The sequence below is a fragment of the Ambystoma mexicanum genome, chromosome 8 (genome assembly GCF_040938575.1).
Source record: "Ambystoma mexicanum isolate Mex_15411 chromosome 8, UKY_AmexF1_1, whole genome shotgun sequence".
Lineage (NCBI taxonomy): Eukaryota > Metazoa > Chordata > Amphibia > Caudata > Ambystomatidae > Ambystoma > Ambystoma mexicanum.
The window spans coordinates 1,607,232,915-1,607,258,267 of NC_090929.1; the positions used below are offsets into that span (position 1 = coordinate 1,607,232,915).

Genomic DNA, 25,353 nt, shown 5'->3' on the forward strand with positions numbered 1-25,353 from the left:
GCTTTGCGTACAAAATGCTTGATAGAATGGTAATGGCTGGTCAAATTTGAATTTGACAAATACACACAGAGCTTGCATGTGTAATGGGACAGGTCAGGCAGACTGCTGGCGTGGCTGTGTCGCAGAGATGGGCCACGGGAAATCACTGTGCCATTCATGATGTGGAAGGAGAAATAGTGAAAACCCAGAGTGAGATTAATTACGTGTTTTCCAGATATTAGGTACTCAGTGGGTTCGGAAGGGTATGAGGTCGATATCAAGGATGTCTTGGCTCAGATAAACTTGCCCGGGCTAGACATCGTACAGAAATGCTGGACGCCCCGCTCACCGTTGATGAAATCAAGACAGTTATAATGTCCTTACCGTCTGGTAAAACCCCTGAACCAGATGGCTTACCAGAGGAATTTTATAAAACATACGTGTCCATGCTGGTGCTTAGACTTCTGGAGATGTTAGAGGAGGCATATGAGGAAGGTCAGTTGTCCTGTAGTTGGGGAAGAGTCCATAATTGTGCCTGTACCTAAATCCGGCAAGCCCCTACTGGATTGTGGCTTTTATAGGCCTCTCTCCATGGTTAACTGGGATCACAAGATCCTCACTGTCTTATTGGCAAACAAACTAAAGGCTCTGATTGGAGACCTGATACAAACTGATCAACCGGGGTGTGTCCCGAGCAGGAGCACTTTGTGGAACTTGCGGGGACTCCATCATGTGATAGACAGAACCAAACACCTAAAGATGGATAAGCTAGGTCTTCAATAGATGAAGGTTAAGGCGTTTGATTCTGTAAGTTGGGACTGGCTGCATGAGGCTGTGTGGCAATTTGGCATAGGAGCTGGATTCTGAAGTGGGTTAGGCTTGTTGTTACTAAACCCCATTGCAGGGTGGGAGCTGGGAAGCAGATGTCCGGAGCTTGAGAGCTGCACAAGGGCACCAAGCAGGGATGCCCATTGTCTCTGATGTTCACCCTCGCCCTTGCTGTGTTCTTAAGGTGAGAATATGTTGAGACTGGAATTTTAATCGATGGGATTAGGCACTTGATCTCAATGTACGCGGATGATATGCTTCTGTATGTTAACACGCCAGAGGTTAACCTGCCATACATCTTGGATATAACAGACCATTTTGCTGAGCTTTCTGGCATCCACATAAGTCTTGATAAGTCCTGCTTGTTCCCGCTGGCGGATCTTATTGCTCTGCACCAGAACCAGCTGCCCAATATTCGATTGCAATGGAACACAGACACCTTCAGATATTTGGGAGTCGATTTAAAGCATGATTTTACATTCTCACACACAATAATACTAGACCATGCTATAAAGTCCACGTCATTCTGGAAGCAGCTGCCCTTGTCTTTGGCAGGCAGAGCAGCCCTTTTTAAGATGGTAGTGCTACCTACTCTGTTATACCGCTTTGCTAACATACCCTGCATCAAAACTAATGAGGTTTTTACTAACTTGGACTCAGTGGTGAGGGCATTTCTTTGGGGGGGCAGTACTTCCCTAAGGAGGTCCTGCAGGTCAGAGAGGCCCTGCTTCCGCACCACCCCTTACTCCTTGAACTAGGCAGACATTTGTGGCATAGGGCTTGGAAAATGATGGGAACCCCGGATCCATACTTCCCAAATATCCTGTTGGTGGGGCTGACTGGTAACAGGTCAGGCTCTGTTAAAAAGACTAAGCACCTTGCATAGGGACTACAGCGATGGTGGAATCTGACTGCCCCACTTTGAGTTATATTATTTGGCAGAGCAACTGCAATTTCTGGTCAGCTGGTGTCACGCACTCGCTTTCCCAGCCGCTCCAGTCACAGCGACTTCCCGCCTTGCTCCCCAGGGCTCCGCCGGCATGCTGGTTGCAGCAACCACACTCCCATTTGTTGTCAGTGGCACTGGACTTCCATCTGATCCCGTGTCGGGGCTGGAAGTTGCCATGGCGGCTTAAGGATGCTGTACTACGCCAGCGGGCGCACCAGCCTCAGCAAAGCTGCAAAGCGGTCACGTGACCTGGGCAAATCACGTGATACCGCAAACCAGAAAGCTACTTGCCGTCATAGACTATTTAAGGACCCAGCAAAGGTTTAGCAGCGCTTCTCAGCTGCTTATGTGCTTCTTGCACACGCTCTTCTGGCTTTTTGATCCTTGTCCTTCTTTCTGGATTGGTTTGGATTCTCCTTGACATTATTGTTAAAATGGCTTTTTGACCCTTGGCTCTCTTCCTGGATTTGAAGGAACAGGGAAACTGAATCGTCCCAGCTGTACACATAACGTTGCTGACTTCTCACCTATGTTTTGGACCTGTCCGGTTATTGGAAGGTTGTGGCAGGGGATAGCCGACAAGGTGGTCAGGGGAGGAATACAGATGCACAGATGGCCCCCAGAAGCTTACCTGTTGGAATTATACCCAGGAGGGAGGGAACACACAGCTCACCTCACAAAGATGAAAGACTTCTTTAGCGTGTTAGCCAAACAGAGCATCGCAATGGCTTGAAAGTGAGCAGAAAGACCCAGAATTCAAGCTTGGTGGGCTGACCTAAAGCGTTGGGCACTGGCCGAATCCACCGCTTGGCGCAGAGCAGTATATAGTGAGATGAGAGAAGTGAGTGCAGATGTAGCCGCCTGGGACACACTAGTGCAGGCGATGTTCCCTCCTTCAGCCATGCGGCCCCCGTGAGATTGCCAGCTGCGGGACCGCCATTGACATAGGGAGATGCAAGTCCTGGACAGAGGAGGGCCTCTAGGATCCTTGGGAGCTGCAGTGGGGCCGCCCATAGACCATGAGGTATGGTAACCATACGCGCAAGCGCAACTGGGATCCGGTCTGGCAGAGGTTTCGCTATTGGTACATGTGAACATTTGTTATTGCTATCTGCTTACTCACAGCGGATGATCTTGCTCTGCAGCTGTTAGAAAACTGTTCAAAATGGCGGTGAAGCAGGGATCGCACGTGATCACGATATTAGGCCGGCCCAGGCCAAGCTTCAAGGGTGTAGCCCCGAAACTTTGATAATTTTTCTTCATCTGAGATGGGACGATTAGACACTATTACGGCTTACCAGGAAGAGTTTATGACTAGAGTCCTTTGCTTAACCTTTGAACTCACAATGTCGTGCCTCAGAAAGGACTAGAAGTACTAGTTGCAATGCTAACACCTGGGGGTTGGGGGCGGTATGTTGGGAGCGGGTTAAGAAGGTCAAAGGGCTACAAGGATGATGCTTTTTCCATGTTTTTGTTCTCACCTTGTGTCCACTTGCTGAACCCTCTTTGTTCGGTAGGGTGTTTGAGTTCTGCGGTTTAAATGCCAATAAAAACATTAAAACAACAAAAGAACGAGGGTGCTGGTTTCCAGCGTTTACACGAGGCTGCAGATAAGGAGGAGTGAACACAGAGTAAACACACCTAATGGCCAAACATTTCTACAGGTAAAAGAGAGAGAGAGAACTCGGTGTTAAGGAAGCAGAGTCTGGTTGGCATGCACCTGGCAATGCTTGTGGCATCAAATGGCACATTGTTTTATCTGCGGCTGGTGTCATCGCCTGAGTGCTCTATCTGCTTTCTCTAATGGCAACCTGCAAGCAAGAGCATGTCGCCTACTGTTGCAGGGTTTGCCTGGGGTCGTGGCCTGCGGTGGTGGTGGGGGGGGGGGAGTGGCCATATGGTGTGCAGGCCTTTTACTGTTAGGGTGAGTGTTGTAACAAATGAAATGTGCAGCGACTCCAATGTGCAGTACTCTTTTGTGATTTCAGGGATTACCATGATAGGCGAGAATAAACAATATCACAAATATATTTCAAATATACCATTCTGAGATCATTTTTATGTTCCCAAAATGCTCTTTGGTTTTATGCAAATGGATGATCACCAGACAACACCTCAAGGCCACCCCCTCCTTCTAGGCATGCTGCAGTGTAGCCTTGGCCGGAAGAGGCATATGGCCCACTCTGTTTTATTTAGGTTGGCTCCCTGTCAGCTATCTCACCGCCCCCACACAACACCACCACTACACGCCATCCCACACCACAACCGCACAACACCACGCCACATGACCACTCCACTACCACAGCTCCACTCCACCATGCCCCTACACCACCTTTCCAACACACTCCATACTACTATACCACCACCCTACCTCATCTCCACTCCACACACTGAATCAACCATCACTCCACCTCACTCCACTGCTCCAAACCACCATAACACCAATCCATAGAACCACCACACCACTCCAACCACCAAATCACCCTACACCCGCACACCACTCCCCACCACCACTACATACCACCACCACTCCACGCCAGAACGCCACCACTCTAAACACTGCACCAACACTCCACACAGACACTCCACCACTGGACACCACTCACCTCCACACCACCACTTCACACCATATCTCCACACACCCCCACAACACCAAACTACACTACCATACTCCTACTCCATACCACCACACCTCCGCCCTCCATCCCATACAAATCTACATCAGCACACCACCACATCCCCAATCCACAGCACCACTTTATACCACCCACTTCATACCAAACCTCTACACCACCCACATCAACACAACCCCACTCTACACCGCACCTCCAGATCTCTGCACCACACTACCACTCCAAGCCACCACACCACTGCACACTACCACACTACTCCACCCCACCTCAACAATTAACCTTCCACAGCATTCTAACTAGCTACCACCTCCACTCTCAAGCCTCCACTTCAGCCTGCTGCATTGCGCCATCTGCCCACACTATATCCCCCACTCCAATACCCCCACCTTTGCCCTCTCTTCCCCACCCCACCCTAGCACTGCCCCTGCTCTATACCTGTCCCTGTCCTCCCCTAGCCCCCACTTCCATCACCAGCCCCCTTCCTCGCCCTCTACCCCAACCTTTCTCACCCCTCTACACCCACTCTTGCCCAACCCTTCACCCCCAACCACTTCTCCCCCTCCTGTCGCCCACCCACCCTTCTTTATACCTACCCCACTCACCCTCCCACTCTCACCTCCTTCTACCACACCCTCCCAACTATCCTCCCCTCCTTCTGTGCCACCCTTCCACCCATCCTCACCACCTCCTACTCCCACCCATCTACCCTTCCTCAACCCTTTGACCTCACCCAACCTTCCTCACTCATCTCTACCACTTCCCACCCACCTGTCCTCAACCCTCATCTACCCCACCCATGCTTCCTCAACCTCCTCTACCCCACTCACCTTTCCTCACCCATCTCTAACTACCACTCTCCAACCCCACAAACCCACCGTTCCACACCCCTTTCCACCCCACCTAACCCTCCACACCCCTCTCTACCCCCACCCATCCACCCTTCCTTGCCCTTCTCTAACCCACCCGCCCGTCTCACCCACCTGCTCCATCCACTCTTCCTCATACCCTCTTCCCCGACCCACCCTTCCTCACTGCTGTACCCCACTCACTCTTCCTCACCACTCTTTACCTCCGCCAGCCCTTCCTCATACCTCTCTATCCCCACACTTACTTTCTCACCACTCTACCCACCCACCTTTCTTCACCCCTGCCTACTCCCACCCTACCTCGCTGCTCAATACCATACCCCTCTCTACCGCCATGCATCCCCACTTCACCCCACCCTACTCCACCCGACTCTACTTCACATTACCCAACCACACTCCAATGGCACCTTTCTACCTCACCATTTCCCACCTAACCTAGATCCACACACCCTACCTCTCCGCTGGCTATACCCAACAACCCGCCCACCCCGCCCCATAGCAACCCCACGAATCATAGCTCATCCGTGCCTAGCATGCTCACCTCTGCCAACTACCTTCCACCTGAGCTCACCCATTCTCTCTTTCAGTTTAGCTCACTCCTACCCCAGCTACCCTAGCTCACCATTAAAATCCCCTTGCTTGCCTTAACATGTCCAAGCATAGTGTTTGCTGACATGTAACATTAGCAATACACTCAGTAAAACGACGTTTGAAAACCGTGGTGAAGAGAAGTATTCCTACTGTGCCTATTAGTAATGTGATTTGGCTGCATTCACTAATTTGCAGACATGTTTTGAATTCCTGGCCACGTAGAGTCCGAGTATTTCCTGCAGTCTTGCCTATACATGTTAAATGTTATAAACAAATGTAAACGCCAAATACTATTGGCTTTGGCAGTGCTTGTCTCTCAGATTTCACTGGTTTGTGACGGCCCAGGGCTCTGTTACCAGTGTCACAGTCCCAATGAACTTTCAGTTGTAAAATGGCTTCATTACACGGACGGCGGTGGACCAAGGTGCTATTAGCACCTTGGTCCATGCCGGTAAAATACTGGCACTGCCTTGGTGGAAAGGGGAATTACCGCCCTATTCCAAGGTTGGTGGGGCAGTAATTCCCCCTTCCCCATTCCCATTTTTGCCCCATAGGGCATAATGGGAATGGGGAAGGTGCTAATTACGGCACTGCAAATTGCGGTACCGTTATTAGCTCCCTGGTCCCTTTGCGGGTTGGTTTTTAACGCCTGCAAAAAGCAGGCGTTAAATTCTCCAACCCGCAAAGGGACCTCGTAGTAAGGCGGTAAGGGTTTACCGGTACCGGTAAAATACCGGTACCGGTAAACCCTTACCGCCTACCGTGTAATGAGGCCCTTTGTCTTATTTTTTCACGTGAGCCTTATTCCAGATGCCTATGGGTTGGGTGCGCTTTATGAATGCCAAAATAAATAAATAAATAAATAAATTCCTCCAACCTGTTCGCCTTTCCTTTGCTATTATTGCACACCAATTCTGTATTGAAGGAAAATGGAATTGTGCCCTGAAGACCTTTCATGCTTGTGTGCATTTGCCGTCAGTGGGAACATGCAAACCCTTGCTGTCTGGTTCCTTTGCAGTGGCCCAGGAAGATCACAGTGAATACGCCTGCTTTGCCTGCATCCTCCTGAGCCATGGGGAAGAGGGGCTCATCTACGGGACCGATGGATCGATGCCCATAAAGACCGTCACCACTCTCTTTAGAGGAGACAAATGCAAGAGTCTTGTTGGAAAGCCCAAACTCTTTTTCATTCAGGTACTGGTTGCAGGGTAACGTGTTGATCAGGCTAGCCTTCCTATAGCAGGGCAGATGCATGCAGCCTATTTCAGGCTCACAATGTTCACATGGCTGCATTATGTGCCGGTGCCACAAGTAAGAACACCTGTGCCCTTACATTGAAATGATGCTTGCACAATGTTGCACAACTAACATCTGCAGGAATGGGAATTTCAAATGGTGTGTCAGGCAGGGGTCCGGGTTATGCTCACACACACACGTTATGTTATGTTATGTTATGTTATTTTGCATTTGTATAGCGCCTTATGTACTACCATTGGTATGATCTCAAGGCGCTGGTAGGTTGAACGCCCTTGGGAACCTCCTACATGTGTCTGCACATCTGACTTACCCTTGAATGGAGCAGGCCTAAGCGGTGTCCAGAATTCCACAGACTCTGCACCCCGTGTGTGGGCAGTGAATGGTCTACACACAGGTTGGGTTTGAAAGAGAATCACAAGTCACGGGAATCCCCCCACACGTGGACGAGTACCGAACGGCATGCATGAGTAAAAGGGGTGTGAAGTGGCAGAGCAGCCCAAGAGGTAGAAAGTCTAACCATGTGTGGAGGCATGAGTCATAGTAGCACACGCAAGAGGTTGCTTGTGTGAATCGGTCCTCATGTTTGTAAAGAGCCATATTGCTAAAGGTTATTTATCAACTACTTTTCTTCAACATGTGTCTTACAAGCACAAAGCAATAAGATATAGCCCACACATACCCGCAATACAGATATCCACAGCACCACTTCATACATATCACGCATAGCGTCTGCAATTCATTAACAATGATTCGCTGCTGAACCGATGACGTTGTGTGCGGGGAGGTAGGACTCGAGCAGCAGAGGTTGCCAACAGATACCCCCTTGATGTGCACAATGTTCCTGCCTCATTGAGAGACCTTTTTAATAGGACCTTAAAGCGTGTTTGCCTCATATCAGGGCAGAGCGGACAGGGAAGTGGGAAATGCTGTAGAGCGCCTTCCATCTTCTCATTCTCGTGCAGCGCTGCCGATACATTCCTCCTGTACACTACTGAAGACAATGGACACACGCCCGATTCCAAATTCATGCACACAGTGTTTGTTTATGGGGGTTCCAAATAATCAATGTGTCTCCCTAAAACCTCCCCATTCTTGCTTGCATTGTACATTCACGCTGAACGACTCCTTTGGCATTCTTCCATTTCATATCTGTGTTTAGTCACTGATTTAGTTACATTGGTCCAGTGATCGAAGTGAGCGGGAACGGGCAGCAGCTGTGTTCCACTACTTTTTATTTTTGTCCTGTTTCCATTCCTCTAATTTTTACGACCATTTTCACCATTCTATACAGAGGATGTGTCCATCCATGTCCCTGTGCGAGTGTAAAGTTGTAATATTTACACCTCACTTAGACTATTGGAGAACCCTGGACGCAACACTTGCCACTTGTTGCACGAGACTTGCGCCTACTCTCTCCCCTGCCCCCCTGCCCAGACCACAGTTCCGCTATTTGTTTCCGGTACACTTCTACTGCATTGGTCATTTTTATCCGGATTTCCCCAAATATTGGGGATCCCAAAACCTCTGCCATATGTTCTGCGTGTCTTAGCCACGTGAATACCAGCCACCCCCACCCCCCATCTATAATATCTAAGTGACTCCCTGTAATTATCCAATCGGGGACAAGCCCACAATCTCACCACCCATATAATGTTGGTTTCATTTCTATTTCCGAGTGTATTTTTCTCAGCTCTACTTGCAGACAAAGGGCTTGGGTTAAAGCCCCTTTTAGGAGGCCAAGGATACTTTTTAAGAAGTTGTTTTCTTCTATTCCTGATTCTGGAACTGTTTCTCTGGCTTTTACGTGGGATTTAGATTCGCTGTCCAAGCAATGGAGCAACTGGTGGTTCATATTTGCTGCTGGAATTGGAATTCCTGTCCCAGCATGCAGCAGTTTCACTCAGCAAATTGTTTCTTTGGGATTCTTTGGGATTGCTCTATGAATTAGACTTGTTGTTTGCGGGTGGAGGGTTCACCTGCATTTTCTTGAAGCACCGAATTTAAGAATGGTGAAATGTTAAAAATGAAAAAATGTGCAATGATAGAATGAACTGTAAAACAGCTTGTCACCGTCACACCATAGAAAGCCTCTAAGGGTGATCAGTTTCTGTGTTCCTCTCTGTGGAGATGTTCAAGGAGCCATGGTGCGTGCAGCTGCCTGAATCGCCTCTAAGGGTTATCACTTTCCCCTTTCCTCTCTGCGGAGATGTTCAAGCAGCCATAGGGTGTGCAGCTGCCTGAATTGCCTCTAAGGGTGACCACTTTCCCCTTTCCTCTCTGTGGAGATGTTCAAGCTGCCATGGTGCGTGCAGCTGCCTGAATCGCCTCTAAGGGTGATCACTTTACCCTTTCCTCTCAGTGGAGATGTTCAAGCAGCCATGGTGCGTGCAGCTGCCTGAATCGCCTCTAAGGGTGATCACTTTCCCCTTTCCTCTCTGCAGAGATGTTCAAGCAGCCATAGGGTGTGCAGCTGCCTGAATCGCCTCTAAGGTTGATCACTTTCCCCTTTCCTCTCTGTGGAGATGTTCAAGCTGCCATGGTGCGTGCAGCTGCCTGAATCGCCTCTAAGGGTGATCACTTTACCCTTTCCTCTCAGTGGAGATGTTCAAGCAGCCATGGTGCGTGCAGCTGCCTGAATCGCCTCTAAGGGTGATCACTTTCCCCTTTCCTCTCTGCGGAGATGTTCAAGCAGCCATAGGGTGTGCAGCTGCCTGAATCGCCTCTAAGGGTGATCACTTTCCCCTTTCCTCTCTGTGGAGATGTTCAAGCTGCCATGGTGCGTGCAGCTGCCTGAATCGCCTCTAAGGGTGATCACTTTCCCCTTTCCTCTCTGTGGAGATGTTCAAGCTGCCATGGTGCGTGCAGCTGCCTGAATCGCCTCTAAGGGTTATCACTTTCCCCTTTCCTCTCTGCAGAAATGTTCAAGCAGCCATGGTGCTTGCAGCTGCCTGAATCGCCTATAAGGGTTATCACTTTCCCCTTTCCTCTCTGCAGAGATGTTCAAGCAGCCATAGGGTGTGCAGCTGCCTGAATCGCTTGATCATTAACAAGCACAGAAACAGAAGACCTCCAAGAGTAGATCACATATCCCAATGCAAAGCGAGAGCCAGCACATAACTGCCTCTTAATGTTCCCATGTGTTGCCTGTTGAAGGGAATGAGCAGGCATCTAGGGTTTGTTGAGCACCTCATTTCCAAACTGATGTTTTGGGTTATTTTCTACGCACTCTTCATTATCTCCACAAAACGTGCACATATATTGTTACCATAATGATCATACAAATACAAAATACAACTGTCTCAGGAGGATAGCTGAGCGGCAACGTGCTTGCCTTGGAAGCAAGACGACACGGAGCAACACAGGTTTGATCCCCGGGTCTGCGCTAAGAAACCTCTGTGTATTAAGCGCGTTATAAATAACCTATCATATCATATCATACATTTCTTTTCAAAAGTACCACATAATACAGTACAATTCAGAATGGGAAAATCAAAATTCAAGATTCATGCTTCTTAAAATACGTGAGATACAGAGATAGTCTTTATTATGTCTGTTCTTTTCCATCAGAGTAAAGTATTCCCCGTACTTCCATGTTGCACTGACTCTTCTCAATCTCCTTATTTCATGATCGCTTCAATCTGCTGAATCTTATTTCCCTAATTTCTACCCTTCAATAAGGTGTCTTTCCGACAGTGCCAATTCACTGATGCATCTTAAAGAGGCTCCCTACATATTGTAACGCCACAGCATATATAAAACACAAAAGCAGCTTCTCTTTTAAGACTTTTAGTCTCCTCACAATGGATGCTACTTTCTTGGGGTTACAAAGTGTTCTACCCAGACTGTACAATACACTTTAAAATTTTCGGTCTTCACTCGGGCTAAGGATTTGGCCACTCCTCTGTCAGCTCCTCTGAAATCCAATTTGGGAAGCGTGTATGATGGTGAGGATGATTTTGGAAAATCTATTAGCCATCATGTTTGTGTAAAGCTTACAGTCTATATTAAGAAGTGAGATGGGTCTCTAATGTTCCGGGTGTTGAAGATCTGTTTTCACTTTTGGAAGGATGATTATTGCAGCCTTGGCAGCAGTACCAGTAATTTCCCTCATATATGCGAACTGTAACTAAGTCTTAAGAGGTGGGCTGTGAGGGTGTTAGCAATAATCTTGTTGAAGATGACAGCAAAGCCATCCGGGGCCCTGCCTTTATTGGTAAGAAGCATGCCAATAGAGGCTAGAATGTATTTGAGTTACATTCCAGAATTTAATAACTCCTTATCCGACGATGAAATAGTGGGAAGTTGTAGATCCTGTAAATAAGTGTTTATAAGTTCTGCACCAGGCTTGCTCTTGTGGGTGCAGTTTTCCATAAAATTCTTTATATTTGTCTGGTATATCCTCATTTCTGGGTGAGATGGATGTGTCCTCTTTGTTTAATGTTTATTGATGGTTTTGTAGATAGTTTGCTAATAGATGACTAGACTTATTTTTAAAGCAAAATTGGTTACTTTAGTGAGTTTGAATCCAGGTATGTGCTCTGGGCCTCACAACTTTCCTAAACTCATACTTTAGAGATGTTAGTTTTGAGGCAATAGGGTTTGACTCTTAGGCATAATTTGATAGAAATGTATTAACACTAATTCTATTAACTCTTATTACTTTTTTGATAGAGTTGGATGAGATACTGATTAGAGATCCTCGGATGCTTTCATTATGTCCGAAACCACTGCAACATTCTCCCAAATTGTGGTGTTGTTTGCAAAGTAGGATTCAACATCACCTCTGATTTTGTTCATGTTACCCTGATTGGAAACAATATCACTTAGTTTCCATAACTTCTGCCTAGTTGGGTTTTTGGTGACAATCAGTGTAACTCGCCTACGTGCATGGTCTTATATTGAGAACAGATTTATTTTTGGATCTAAGGTAATAGGAAGAAAAGGTTTGTTAATCAGAATTTATATAATCAATATTAGAGAAAGATTCATGGGGAATTCTTGGCCTTTTGGATTATAGGATCTCCAAATGTCAAAAAGATTAATCTGTGAGCAGATGTTTAGGAGAAATGTATGCGATTTTGTAGCCTTACATTTCAATGAGGTGTGTCTGTCCAACAACTGGTCTAGAGGTATATTACAATACCTGCCAACAGCAAGATTTCAATTGGCGGGATGCCTACCTTCTTTATCTTGTTCCTGACTTAACAAAGTGAGATTTGAATTTTGTAAAATGAAAGTAATGACAACATTTATTTTCTCTATCATTTCAGAGCAGGCAGCATATCTTAACCAACCATTGCTCCATGTGTTAACTTCCATTGATTTTATTTCGGAATCTTGAAGGAGAATAATGTCACCTTTAAGATTGAAACAATAATCTCATATTTTGTTTATATTAATGAGATGATTTAGTCCCTTCACATTAAGTGAGCGAACCTGTAATTGATTACTCTGCATAATATGAGTATTCAAGAGAATGTAAACAATTTAAGGGCATGTGGAACAAACCTATTAGTGAAATATTTGAGACCATTCATTGTTTTGTAATTTTACGAAGGCCACAATGAGAGGGGACTCATGCTTTCTTAAAAATATGATCCTTCAGTATCGGTGTCACACAAAAGACACTAGTTAATCTTTGGTCAGGAAGGGACTAGAATCTTTTGATAGTTTCTGGAAATTATAGGAGTGAAAAGAGTGGCACAGGGAAGAAAGTGGTAGAAAAGAAGTGGTGCAAGGGGAGACTGATTTACCCAATATATTTTACAAATCAGAAAGAGATATTAAATACCACAAGCAGTATACAATATTGAGAAACCTAGATCAAGGATGGGTGATTGGGGCATTGTGGGTTTATATCTGTACATTAACATGAATTTGGGGGTGAATATGAAGGAAAGCAGCACAGTTTATCTCATAAAAGAAGAGATATTTACCATGTTGGGCATGAACATGAATAGGTAAATTAGTTTATGAACTATGCAAACGAATAGTTGAAATGTCCAGGTGGTGACAGAAAATATAATGAACATAGCACATAAGTACAAAATGCAACACAACCAGTTCTAGCCAACTGATTCTTGTGGCACCCGTCAATGGTTGAAAAACAAGATACAATTTAGGTGAACAACATTTTGTACAGTTTGCTGTAGTGCATGCAATATTTTAGTTATTAATGCACATCCTCTACTGAGTCTAGTAAAAGGCAATGCGACCCATTGGAGGAAATAAGTGGAAAATAATTGGACCAGGCCATTAACTAGAACAGTAACTAGAAGTTCATTGAGCTTGAAAGAGGTTTGAATAATTGTTATAAAGATGTTTGTGTATTTCTAAACTTTAGAGGCCAGGCATAGATATCCATGAGAAGGTGTTTGAGCATAAATAGGTAATACGCATCACACATGGTAGTGCATGGATATCAATATGGTGGACAAAGAAATTGACGAATATCAACCGTCTCACACGTGAATTAGTCAGTATCATTGGGAAGTTGTAAATATAAATGATTCTCAGCAACCTTGCAGTGTGAAACAGTGTATACATGTGGGGAAGATGACAGTGTATCTCTGATGAAGTGTGAATGTGGATGTTGGCTGAATATTAGTGTAAGTGTAAGATGGTGTAACGCATGTATTGACGTTATTGAATAAAAGGCTGTATGTGAGTGTGCCAAGATTGTGGATGTAGTTAACTGTTGTGTAGAAGAAAGTAGGGTGTGTAGTGCACCATGATGTAAACATTGGTGTTCAGTAGACTTGGAATGCTGGGAGTTCATTCCAATCGAACATCATAACAGATGCATGTGGGTAGAATAGAAGTACTCACATACCGACTATCAAATCTATATAGAGAGGAATCACTGCTTATCTACTCATGTATTTATGCCTGTCATTTAAATGTATATATTTAGATACATGTGAAATTAGGAGGATGTTGGCTGATAAAATGGTCTGGTCACCATTTTCTCTACATTTAAATTCTGGAAGAATCTCCTGTGATCTGATGGATCAATAAAAGTAAAAGACTGTACTCTGTATGTCATTTTATTTAACATTTTGAAGGACCAGGCAGACCATCTCTAATGTTCAAATCTGTTAATCAAGGTTGATAAGACAGACAAGGTCTTCTGTTCTTAGCAGTTTCTCTTGCAAACTCCTCAGTAATGACAATTTTGTGGAGTACCCATACTATGTATAATCTTGATTTTGTTACATGCAGTGTTTCTTTCATGTGCTGGAATCGTAGTGGCTTGTGGATTAAAGCTCTGGGGTGTCGAAGCTTTCAAAGGAAGGGTGGCATATGATGGGAATCCCTCATATGGTCTTTGAAACCTGATGTTTGATCGTTTCATCACAAAGTCCTTAATGAAGGTCTCAAAGTAAGGAGCTTTGGATTCTGCATTTTCTGGAAGACCAAGAATACGAATATTGCTTCTTCTATTTCTGTTCTCTGAGTCTGTTTTCAATGCTACCATCCTCCTGACTTGTGAACCTTGTGACTGTTGCAGAGTCGTAGATGTCTTAGAAGACACTTTCCAGGTGCTTATCATTGACTCTGTTTCTGTGACTCTAAAAGAGAGGTTTTTAAAGTCTTTTCATATTTTTACAATCTCAGAGTGGATGAGATCTGTGTGTGTTTTTGTAGATTGGATATTGTCCCTCAGTGAGTTGTGCTCTTTCAAGACTGTTTTGTTCTGAGATGTGGTGAAGGAGGGATTTCTGGTTCTGGCTTGGATCTTTTGCAGCTAGAAGAGTTATGTTCCTTAGATTGTAATGATGTAAGTCCTCTGTTCCATGACATACAGGGTAATCAGATGGCGAACCAACTAGTTCAGCAATTACGATTTGACAGATATGGGGCCTCATTACGACCTCGGCGGTAGCCATGCCGCTATTCACGGCATGGCTGCCAACGAAATCGCGTCGGGTTCCCAGAATGAGGAATTACTGGGCCATTCCGATTTCGGAGGGCCCGGTAATTCCTCCTTCTAGGAATCCGGACCTTCCCCATTCTATTTCAGCCCCCATAGGGCTGAATGGGAATGGGCGAGGGAGCAAACAACGGGGCGATTACGAGCGGCCTGTTGTTTGCTCCCCCCTCCCCTCGCGGGACCCACTCTGCACGTCTGATGAAACCAGACGTGCAGACCGGGTCCCGCGAGGGCACCTCGTAATCAGGCGGGACGGGGTTGACAGCGCCGGCACCTTTACCGGCGCCGTTAACCCCATCCTGCCTGGGGTATAACGAGGCCCATAGTGTCTGTGTGTAGCTTTGGTGGTGATTATGAGAATCAGCAATGAAACTCTGAGTTTCCACACAAGAAAGGGAAGTCACTGCTCCCCTAACGTAGTCACCCCTCAGCAGGAGGTGTTTATTGAACTGCAATGAAAGGCAGTAGTTCTCCTCTGATTTATGTGATGATTCCCAGCGCCGCTGCTCCCACAATAGACTGACCCATAGCTATCTGGAGGCAATGACGGCCCACCCGCTGGCGCAGGACACCGAGGAAGATGACAGCAGCAATGGCATGGCTCACAACACACAGAGGGAAAGCAGGCCTTCCATTCCACGATGTGACCAGACTGGCTCCGTCCTCAGAACAGCAGGAGGAAGACGCTAGTAGAGAGGTGCTGCACGACCTCAGGAGAAAGGTCCTAGCCTTTTCCTTTGGCAGTGCCAGCAGAAGTCCAGGATTTTTGAAACACCAAAGAACCTATGAGAGGACCCCAGGGTCAGATCCCGATAGAGGAAATTAGGGAAATGTAAGGGTGCATTTTAATTAATAGAACCTGAGCTCAAGGACAAGGCAAATCAAATTTTAAAGTGGTCCAGAATAAAACAAGAATAAATAATAGAAAAGAAAGAAAGTGAAACCATGATTAAACACAAGAACTTCAAACTGGCCAATCAAGAGAGAGAGTCTTATCTATGAGGAACAGAGTGGGAACACCCTGTCACCCAATTCTGTAAGGGTATAACGTCCTTTCATCGACACCCGTTTTTACGACTGGTGTTTTGCTGTGTCATTTTTGCCGGGGTGGGGGGGGTTGCAAGTGCATATAAAGGGTTTGGGGAGGATAGCGAAATAAAAAAAAAGGTACATGATGGGGGGTTTCGTGGGAACTCCCCCATAAATAATAAAAAAAAACATTTTAAAAAGTTTTTTCAGCACACATTCTGCAGCAAAACCCCGTCGTAAAAACGGGTGTTGATGAAATGACATAGAACCGCTGTAAGGAGGGCTTTCCACCAATCAGCAGCCTACAGCGGAGGAGGAGTCTGGCTATAAAAGTAGAGCCAGCCCATTCTGTGCTTGTCTCAGTTTTGGACATGTTCCCTTTACGTCCCTCGAGATGCTGCTGCAGAAAGAGGAGCTGTGTCACATAGGAGGAGTTGCTGCCTGTGTGAAGGAGCCTGGACTACCCTGGAGCACTGCCTGCCTGCAAGCTGCCTGAAGAGCCTAGTGGAAAGTGACCAGGGGGAAGAAGGAGGGTACACCTACAGCCCACCTAAGCCATAGGGTGGTAGAGCTGACCTGTGTGAGAAGCTTAAGAAGAGCCTATTGAGATTGGCTTACCCAGGGGAAAGAAGGAGAGTACCCCTGCAGCCAGAAAGGTGAAAGAGCCGACCAACCTAAGAAGCCTGGGAAGAGGGTAAGGCAAAACCTTCTAAGAGCCTGGTCCTTGCTGATGCTCCTTGCACAGATTTGATGTAATTGAGTACACCACTTTAGGCAATGGCTGCAAGCAAAATATTTCTTTTGATTGAAACCTAAGGTTCGGCCATGCTGCATGCCCCAATAATCAGAGTGCTTTGGCTATTACAGTATGTATTGTCCTATGAGGACAAGGAGTGGATTCCGCTGAAGAACCCAAGCACAGTTTTGTATTAGACAAGAAATGCTTCCTTGGACAACTGCAGGCAAAGAAACAAGGTCAAGGCAGTCGTCATTCCTCAACAGTTGCACCAGGTCATGGCCTACTATAAAAGGTCACACAATTTCATGGTAGCATCCCCGTTACTCAGACTCTGTAGTTCTTTTCCCACCTTTGATCTCTCCTTTATGTTCTGTAGATGTTGCTGTGTCTCCTCCACTAGTAATCAAAACATCAGTGACTTCTCCTTTAGGGGCAGATAGACCAACTAGGTTTTCTGGCCTCAATTTCCACAGGGGAGCTTATGAATGTCTTACCACCTCCCTTCCCTGGGTTCTGGATTTCTACCATCAGCACTTCCTCTCTACTCCATGCCACAAGCTCATTCATCCTGCACAAGGGTTCACCCCGTCTCACCTCTTCCCTCTGCCTTGGGTAATGCCTCTTGTTCCTTCCTGTTCTTAATAACTACCTCCTCATCAGCGCTGGATGCTTTCTCTTGCCCACCAATCACATCTAGATATTTCCTTTCTGTTTCTTCTTGCTATTCGCCTCCCGACACCTCCCGATTTTCTCCTTCCATTGCCTCATATTCTCCTCCAAACACTTCCTGTTCTCTCCCTTCAACCCCCTTCTGTTTCTTCTCTTCCAACCTTTGCGCACTCCAACTGCCTTCTCCCACTTCAATGCTGAATCTCCATCTCACTCCAAACTCCGACCACAACCTTCTCCAAACAACCTCACTCCTTTTAGCTGGTCCATGACTTAAATACTCTGAGGTCTCATTCCCTACCAAAGGCCTCCAGCTGTGGAGCCTCATGGTGCAGGGAGTCACATAGGCTACTTACAATTCCGGTACCTGCATCAGGTGTGTCTGATTTGTCTGAGTTTTACTTAATCTGAATGCGAACCGCAGCTTTAAAAGTTGGTTTGCCATCTTGAAATAAGCCAGAGTGTCTCTTCGGGCATGTATTCAGGAGGAGAGTAATTCGCTGACGGGCCCATTGGTCAGCACTCACCCTCTAGAACTTGTAAGACAAGATAGCTGCACCATGGGAGGACAGGGGGTGCAGGAATCACTTACTCCGACACAACTCAATAACGAGGACTCAGTAGTTTGGCAAAGAGAAGTCCGTTTAATGATACATACATCAAACAGGGAAACAAATGGGAATCAGCTGTAGTGCGATCACCGGTCTCGCTCCGACTTCCACGAACTTCAGTTGAACAACCATTTTTATAGGCACAAATCGTCATCATTGACGTCTAATTTCTATAAAAAAATTTATCATGCAATATAATTGGTTAGGAAAGATAAAGTAAATATAGATGTTATATCTGTATATGATAATGGAGCATGTGGATTGGATAACTCTTATCGGGTGGGCGTCTACGCCCATCCCTCTATATCACACGTGATTGACGTCACTACAAGTACAACGTCTCATTGGCTACAGTGTCTATAAGACCCTAGATTACATGGTCCATTGTGATTGGGCAAGTTACACCCCTAAACATAAATCTCCACTTAATTAGCAGCATGCAGAATAGACACCCCTGAGCCTGGTGTCCCAAGTTTTACCCTGCCTCCCCTCCATCAATCAGTGTTTTAGGGCGACATGTCAATTAGTTGGCTAGGGATGGCCTTGAAACTGTAGTCTCTTATCGGGAAAAGTTATGGCATTCTCGGGTCCTGGATGACATCAGGCGATGGTACTTCTTTGCGCCTGGCTGGTCACGTGTTAGTTCACCATGAATCTGCTTCAGTTTCCAGCTTTTAGTGCATTTAATTCTGTGTCGGCCTAGCCACCTGCATGGGCCCCCCTTATCTTGACCTTCATGAGGCAGGCTGGTATGCTCTGAAGTTGGAGTCTTGTGAGCTGACGCTCTCCTCCCCTTCTCTGGTTGACCTCGATTTCCTAGGCATGAGCCGCTCTTTGTTGAGTTTCGATTCCGCTCCTTCTCTTGCCTTTGGCTGGGTTTTGAAACTTGGCCTGGCAGGCCTCTGGCCGCCTGGGTAGCTTTTCTTCTTTTACAAAATGGAGTCGCACTTGTATAATGTGCCTTATTGAGGTAGATATATGGTTGGCGCTAGCCGCTCTATCTTCTACTAAGCATTGCAAGCAATATCGATTTCTTAGCATCTTGCGTTTCAAGCCTATTTACACACGTTTAACAGGACGGTTGCTTCCATCTGGTCTCGTAACACTGTTTCCTGGTGTTGTAACATTGTCTCCTCTCTGTGCCTATTCCATTCAATTTCGTAGTTATTCGCACTGGCGTGTTATCTGGTTATGGGTGCTTCAGCCGATATGGATCTTCTGATGTATACTGGGGAGAGTCCCACTGCAGCTCTTTGTAGGTTCATTTGCTCTTCATACGTCACATACCTTGGCGAGAGCGTTCCTGGTGCCTCAAAATTAGGGGAAGGGGTGCAGGCCATGTCTGGGACCTCCTTTACACATGCGCACAGGTGTTGGCTTCTGCAGCAGAGCCGTGTTTGCTTTCCTATGTGCAGTGAGTATTTACAGGGTGCTCTCTACAAGCATGGGGTTGTTGTAATAAGACAATGGAGTTTGCTACAATATCATCGCAGAGGATGGCTATGCCGGGGCAATAGGCTTATGCAGTGAGTTTTTCAACGATAAGCCTTTTCTTGCTTGGTCTTCTACAAAAAGAAGAGAATTTATCAATGAAATGCCATACCACTATTGAACCATGAAGATAAATAGCATGGCAGCCATATAGCATATGTATTTTGCTGTGATTTCATTCCTTTGTGTGTGTCTTAATTAAGAAAGTTTTCTTCTGCCTTCATACCCTCAGGCTTGCAGAGGCTCAGAATTTGATGAAGGAATACAGACTGACTCAGGACCCACCAACTACTCACTGGAAACTGATGCCAACCCGCGTTACAAGATCCCAGTAGAAGCTGATTTCCTATTCGCCTACTCCACTGTGCCAGGTAACTAACAGGTTTGGCGGGGTCTGAAAGTCCCCTTCACATCCTCCTTAGTGTATGAGAAGTTTCTTGCTACTCTGAAAATTGCTGCCAATTTTCCAGGTTATTATTAGGCACCTGACTCCGGCAGATCCAAAGAACACTGTTTGTCACATTGTTGGCTGCTTCCAAGGTTTGTTATGCAACAAGCAACCTGTTAATTTTCTTTGCAACTGCCAACACGTAGGGTTTTTGTGAGACCATGAATTCCCACAATACGGGAAGCCACAACATTCCGTACTTTTAATTAAGTTTTGTATTTCTGGACAATGAAACCCTTTCATCTCATTCCTTGTGTAGGACCTCACTAATAAAAAAGCATCCAACAGCAGAAGGGACATCAGTGGGTAACATTTCCAAAAAGAAAGTGATACTGTCCTACGTCACTCCATCTTGCTTCTTGGCAGCAGCCTGCCCTTGCCTGAAACTGCTGTCACTTTTATGAAGTTATTTTACAACACTCTCAGGTCATCATATTTTGTGGACTTTATTCAAAACCAGACCTAATTTCCTTTGCACTTTTCATAGTTCTGCAATCATCATCATTTTATGTTTGTGCTTCCAAAGGAAGGCTTTTCTGAACAGGCCAGAGAGAAGTTACCCCGCTTCAGGAAGCATTTAACTTGAGAAAGCACATGGCCAGAATTTCTGTACCCATTTTTGGTCTTAAGGCTTCTTTGTGGGCCTGCATTAGAGGTGAGAATGTAAACATGCGTGTTGCGATCACAGCCTTATTCCATTCATAGAGAATGCTGTTAACCATGTCTACCCATGCTCTTCCCTATCACAACAACTTTGGCGGTCCTTCCGTGATGCCTGGATTCTGATGAATGATTGATGGGGTTCTTGGCCAGAGAAGAATTTGCATCTATAGTAGTTCTCATCTTATCCCTTTTACTTACTCTTCCATACATACACTTTAGCTTTTCATTTGTCTCTGTAGCTAGTGTGGGGATCCTAGTCAATCATTACGCCTGAACTATGCCAGGCACTAGGGTTCCTTGTGCAGCACACTTAGTTCCCCTTCTTAGGTACTTCTAGGTCACTGCTGGTGAGGATATGCCCTGACTCTTACTGTCACCGTGAGCAGGCAAGTTGATCTTCCAGTCTAGACATTTAGGAGAGAGCTCTGATAAAGAAGAAAATTAATGTGACTTGTTAACATTAAAGCAGGCTTCTTCGATGTTCAAGTCATTACCCTTAGTGAGGTGGAGATGTTGTCCCTACCTCTTACTGTCACTAAGAACAGGCAGATAGATCTTACAGTCTAGACATCTTGGAGAAAGCCTTTATAAAGAAGGAAGGGAAAGAGACTTATTGCAATAAAATGCTGGCTACTTGGATATCTCTGCCAATGCTCTTTATATGGAGGGGATTTTTTAGTCCCGCCCTATGAATTCCACTGAGTTATCAGTGCCTCTATCTATATATGTTGAGTACCTCCAAGCTACTTGTGGATGGGGAAAGAATTTGAGAGAATTGCTAAACAGTACAAATGGTTGGTTTGTATGTTATCTGAAGGAAAAAGGATGGACACGGTAGCTCTTACCCTTAAACAAAGCGAAGTCTGACTATCGAGTGCATCTATGAGAGAAGCCTGCTAGAGCACCTGGCAAAGGGAATGCTGAAGGGAAGCATGGACTGCTTACATGGGTTCTCTAGGAGCCGAGGGTATTGCTGACAAATACAGGGCAAAGCAGTGCGTCGTCTCTGCTGTCACCTTCTGATAGATAAGCTACAATGTTGATCAATCAGAGTAATCAGACTTTTGGATATTCATAAGTTAAGAACGATCAATGTTGGAACATATCTATCTAAAGGTATTAACAATAAACAGTAGATCTGTTTTTTGGGTTTTTGTGTTTATTCAAACCTAACGCAATTTTCTACATCAAATAAAAAAAAAATCTGAATACCTACAAAGACACTTGTTAAAACAATACTATCCACTTCTTTAAACATTATATTGGAAGGATTAAAATTACATCAAAAGGCAGTCTTTGAATTCATCAATTAATTTTCACTAACTGCTGGAATTGCATCCATATGCATGGTTTAAAATCAATGAAATTAATGAGTTTAAAAAATGTTATGACTGCAACCACTTGAGCAACTTTGGTCCCACTAAACAAATCAAACCACGCTTTATCCTGTAAAATATACGTTTTCCCAGTCATTAAATCTCTAAAACTTTTGTTTCTGAACGTTCTTTCTGGAGAGGAGCGCCTGCTACTTTTTTTAACATTTATGAACTAAGACTGTAGATCAACAACCTCTACAGGCATCTCTCCTTAACACAAGATCAATGAATGCTCATTTCAAAGACGTGCACAACTATATACTGGAACAAAACCTAGATCAATTATGCCTTACAGAAACATGGCTGCAAGACTTTAGTGCCAGATAACTACGTGTTCTTCTCCCAAAACCGTGAGACTGGTAAAGGAGGGGGAGTGGCTATTATTGCTATAGAAGAGCTACATCTCTATGAAACTCCTCTCACCTGTCCAGGGTGCGAGATTATTCATCTCAAATGCACTCTGACCCACTCCTCCTGCATTAATATCGTACTTGTGTACTTGCCACCGGGAAATATGCCCAACTTTAAGGAGGACCTTACCCGAATACTATCACCACTTAATAAATCAGACAGTGCTACACTAGTCCTGGGAGATTTAGCAATCAACCTAGAAATGAGCTTAAACAACTGTGAATTTGATGTATTAAATCAGGAACCCACACACAGCAACAGATCAATTCTGGACTGGGTGATTGGTCAGATTTTAGACATTAGAATTACGGGAACTAAGCCATGTATCTGGTCAAACCATTCTTTTGTTGAATTATATATTCACCCCCCGGCAGTCTCTAAAAAAGCAGCATTCATTCCTAAAGAAAGTCCAGAGTAGAAGTTATTTAAAAAATACTCCATCAGACCTTGTGATTTGGCCTAATCGGCTATTTAAGGACACCACAGATAGTGACTGCCCAAACTCCTTGGCAGCCACCTTCCAGCTACACGTTACTCACATGCTCGACCAACTATTAAAATAACTACAGTAAGAGACGGCATTCACGTAACTGCTGGTTTACACCTGCACACGAGAAACACAAAAAGAAAACCCCTCAAGCAGAGCATGCCTGGTCTAAATCAAAATCTAACCACCAGAAAGCAATCTGGAAGGCCTTGACTAAGACCTATAAAATAGCAATCTTCGAAGCATAGAACAAATGTCCCAAACCAACAAATGTCTGATGCCAATAACTGCCCCAAGCAACTTTGTAAAATATTGAAAGCACTAGAAAGGCCTAAAATTCAGCCCCAGAACTTCATAAAGAAGATTGCTCCAAAATTCAGCTTGCTTTCTCTGATAAAGTCTCAGTAGCAAAGAAGAAAATTAGAACCCTCGCCCTCATCAACCCTGTAGCGACCCCAGGTGGCTCACCTCAAACCACCACAACGCCAGAAAAACGGAACCGGGCAGGAGAACGCCTTACCTTTTATTTTAAAGCTATCACCACTTTGGAGCTAGCGTAAGCCCTTGCAACAATGCGCCCATCCTTCTGCCCAGGTGATGCTCTACCTTCTAAGATCATCTTTGATCACAAACCACTGTTTATCCCTTTTCTCGCCCACCTTGTTAACTCTTCCTTTAAGCACAAAATTGTTCTTAACTGCATCAACAAAAGTAACATTTACACCACTAGCCAACAAGCCTGGACTCAGCCCTGAAGATCCCTCCAATCTCAGACCCATCGCCAACTCTTTCCTCCTTCTCAGAATAGTCTATAAAATGACTAATAGACAATTTCAAGACTTCTTGACCAACACTCCATTCCCCATTCAAGACAATCCGGTTACAGGACACACCACAGCACAGAAGGGTCTCTGCTAGACCTTCAAAATAGCATGCTCGACATGGTAGATAAAAACCAATGCGGTCTGCTGATGCTGTTGGACCTATCTGCATCGTTCAATTTATTAGATCACAACATCCTGCTTGCGACACTCCAAAGACCAGGCATATGCTCCCACCAAGCACTATCATGGTTTCATTCCTTCCTGTCAGGCAGAGTCTCGGCTGTGCATTGGGGTGGCTTCTGCTTTGACCCTGCTGCCATTTGTTATGGTGTCCCCCAGGGAGCCAGCCTGTCCCCAGCTCTTTTCAATGTATGTATCACGCCACTATGCGATAAATTGGATAAGGAAAATATCTTATTTTCTAACTACGCTGATGACACTCAACTCCTGCTCACTCTGAATGGCAACCACGACTCTGACTCTTTCAAACTAGACAGCATCTTGCACACGAGCAAACAGTGGATAACAACCCATCAGATGTGTTTTAACTAAGTCTGAGCTTCTACTCTCCAATGCACAACAAGCTAGACCCAAATTAGATCCCAGTACACTTAGCTTGAGTTCGATGGTTGCCATATCCCAACCCTCAGCAAGGTCAAAACTTTGGGCACTTAGATTCCTCACTAAGCTCTGAGTCATCAGTGAACAATTTAGTGAAAACCACGCATTATCATCTGAATCTGCTTAGGCACACTAAGCCTTTCATCTCAGAAAAGAAATGTGAAACTCTAGCCAGAGTGACCATCCTCTCTCGACTAGACTACTGCAACGCGCTGTTAGATGGCGCCTCCAGAGCCAATATCACTGAGTTGCAGAAAATCCAAAATGATGCTGTTTACACCATTAAGAATGAGACCCGGGGAGAAAACATCTCAGAGCACAGCAAAAAACTCCACGAGCACCCTATAAGCTCGAGAATTTGGTTTAAGACCCTTATATTGGCACACAAATTTGTCTATGGCAAAGCTCCCACCTATTTGAGAGAGAAACTCAAGAACTACCACCCACAGAGAACCCTGAGATCTTGTAACCAACATCTACTAGTGTGTCCCAAGCCCAACCGTGTACGAGGCAATGGAAGATCTTTTGACTTCCTTGCCGCTAACTCCTGGAACTCCCTCCCTCTGGCACTCCGACAGGAAGAATATCTGAGGCCCTTCCGCAAGCAATCGCAAACAATCCTATTCGAATAACTCCTTTCCTGCCCCTCGGTCTCCCCTCATGCTCGTCCTGTCTTTTTGTTGTCCTTACGTGTCTTTGTCAAGCACCCTGATGCCCACGCGTTTCGGCGCAATCTGCACTTTCTCACACCCCTCTTTACACTGGAAGCTGGCTTTCCCTTGTTTTGGTGACACTTATCTTCAGTTTATTTTCGACAGTGTGCATATAACATTGGTTTATCAGGCAGTGTAGCCCTACCTCCGTGTTGTGTATTAAAAGTATATCGTCGGCATAGGTAAGCCATGAAGTTCTGGTACTGCCAATAAAGGGGACACAAATGCACTCTCG

At 45.4% G+C, this 25,353-nt stretch overlaps 1 protein-coding gene across 5 annotated transcripts in view; it reads left to right on the forward strand.

Moving 5' to 3' along the window:
• LOC138473240 (caspase-7-like) overlaps positions 1 to 25,353 on the forward strand; it is an 865,808-nt gene that overhangs the window by 832,999 nt on the left and 7,456 nt on the right. For all 5 annotated transcript variants that reach the window (XM_069611856.1, XM_069611854.1, XM_069611855.1 and 2 more), the window contains 2 exons: positions 6,865 to 7,040; positions 19,808 to 19,946. In XM_069611856.1, the coding sequence (XP_069467957.1) occupies positions 6,865 to 7,040; positions 19,808 to 19,946 (315 nt within the window). The remainder of the gene's footprint in view (positions 1 to 6,864; positions 7,041 to 19,807; positions 19,947 to 25,353) is intronic.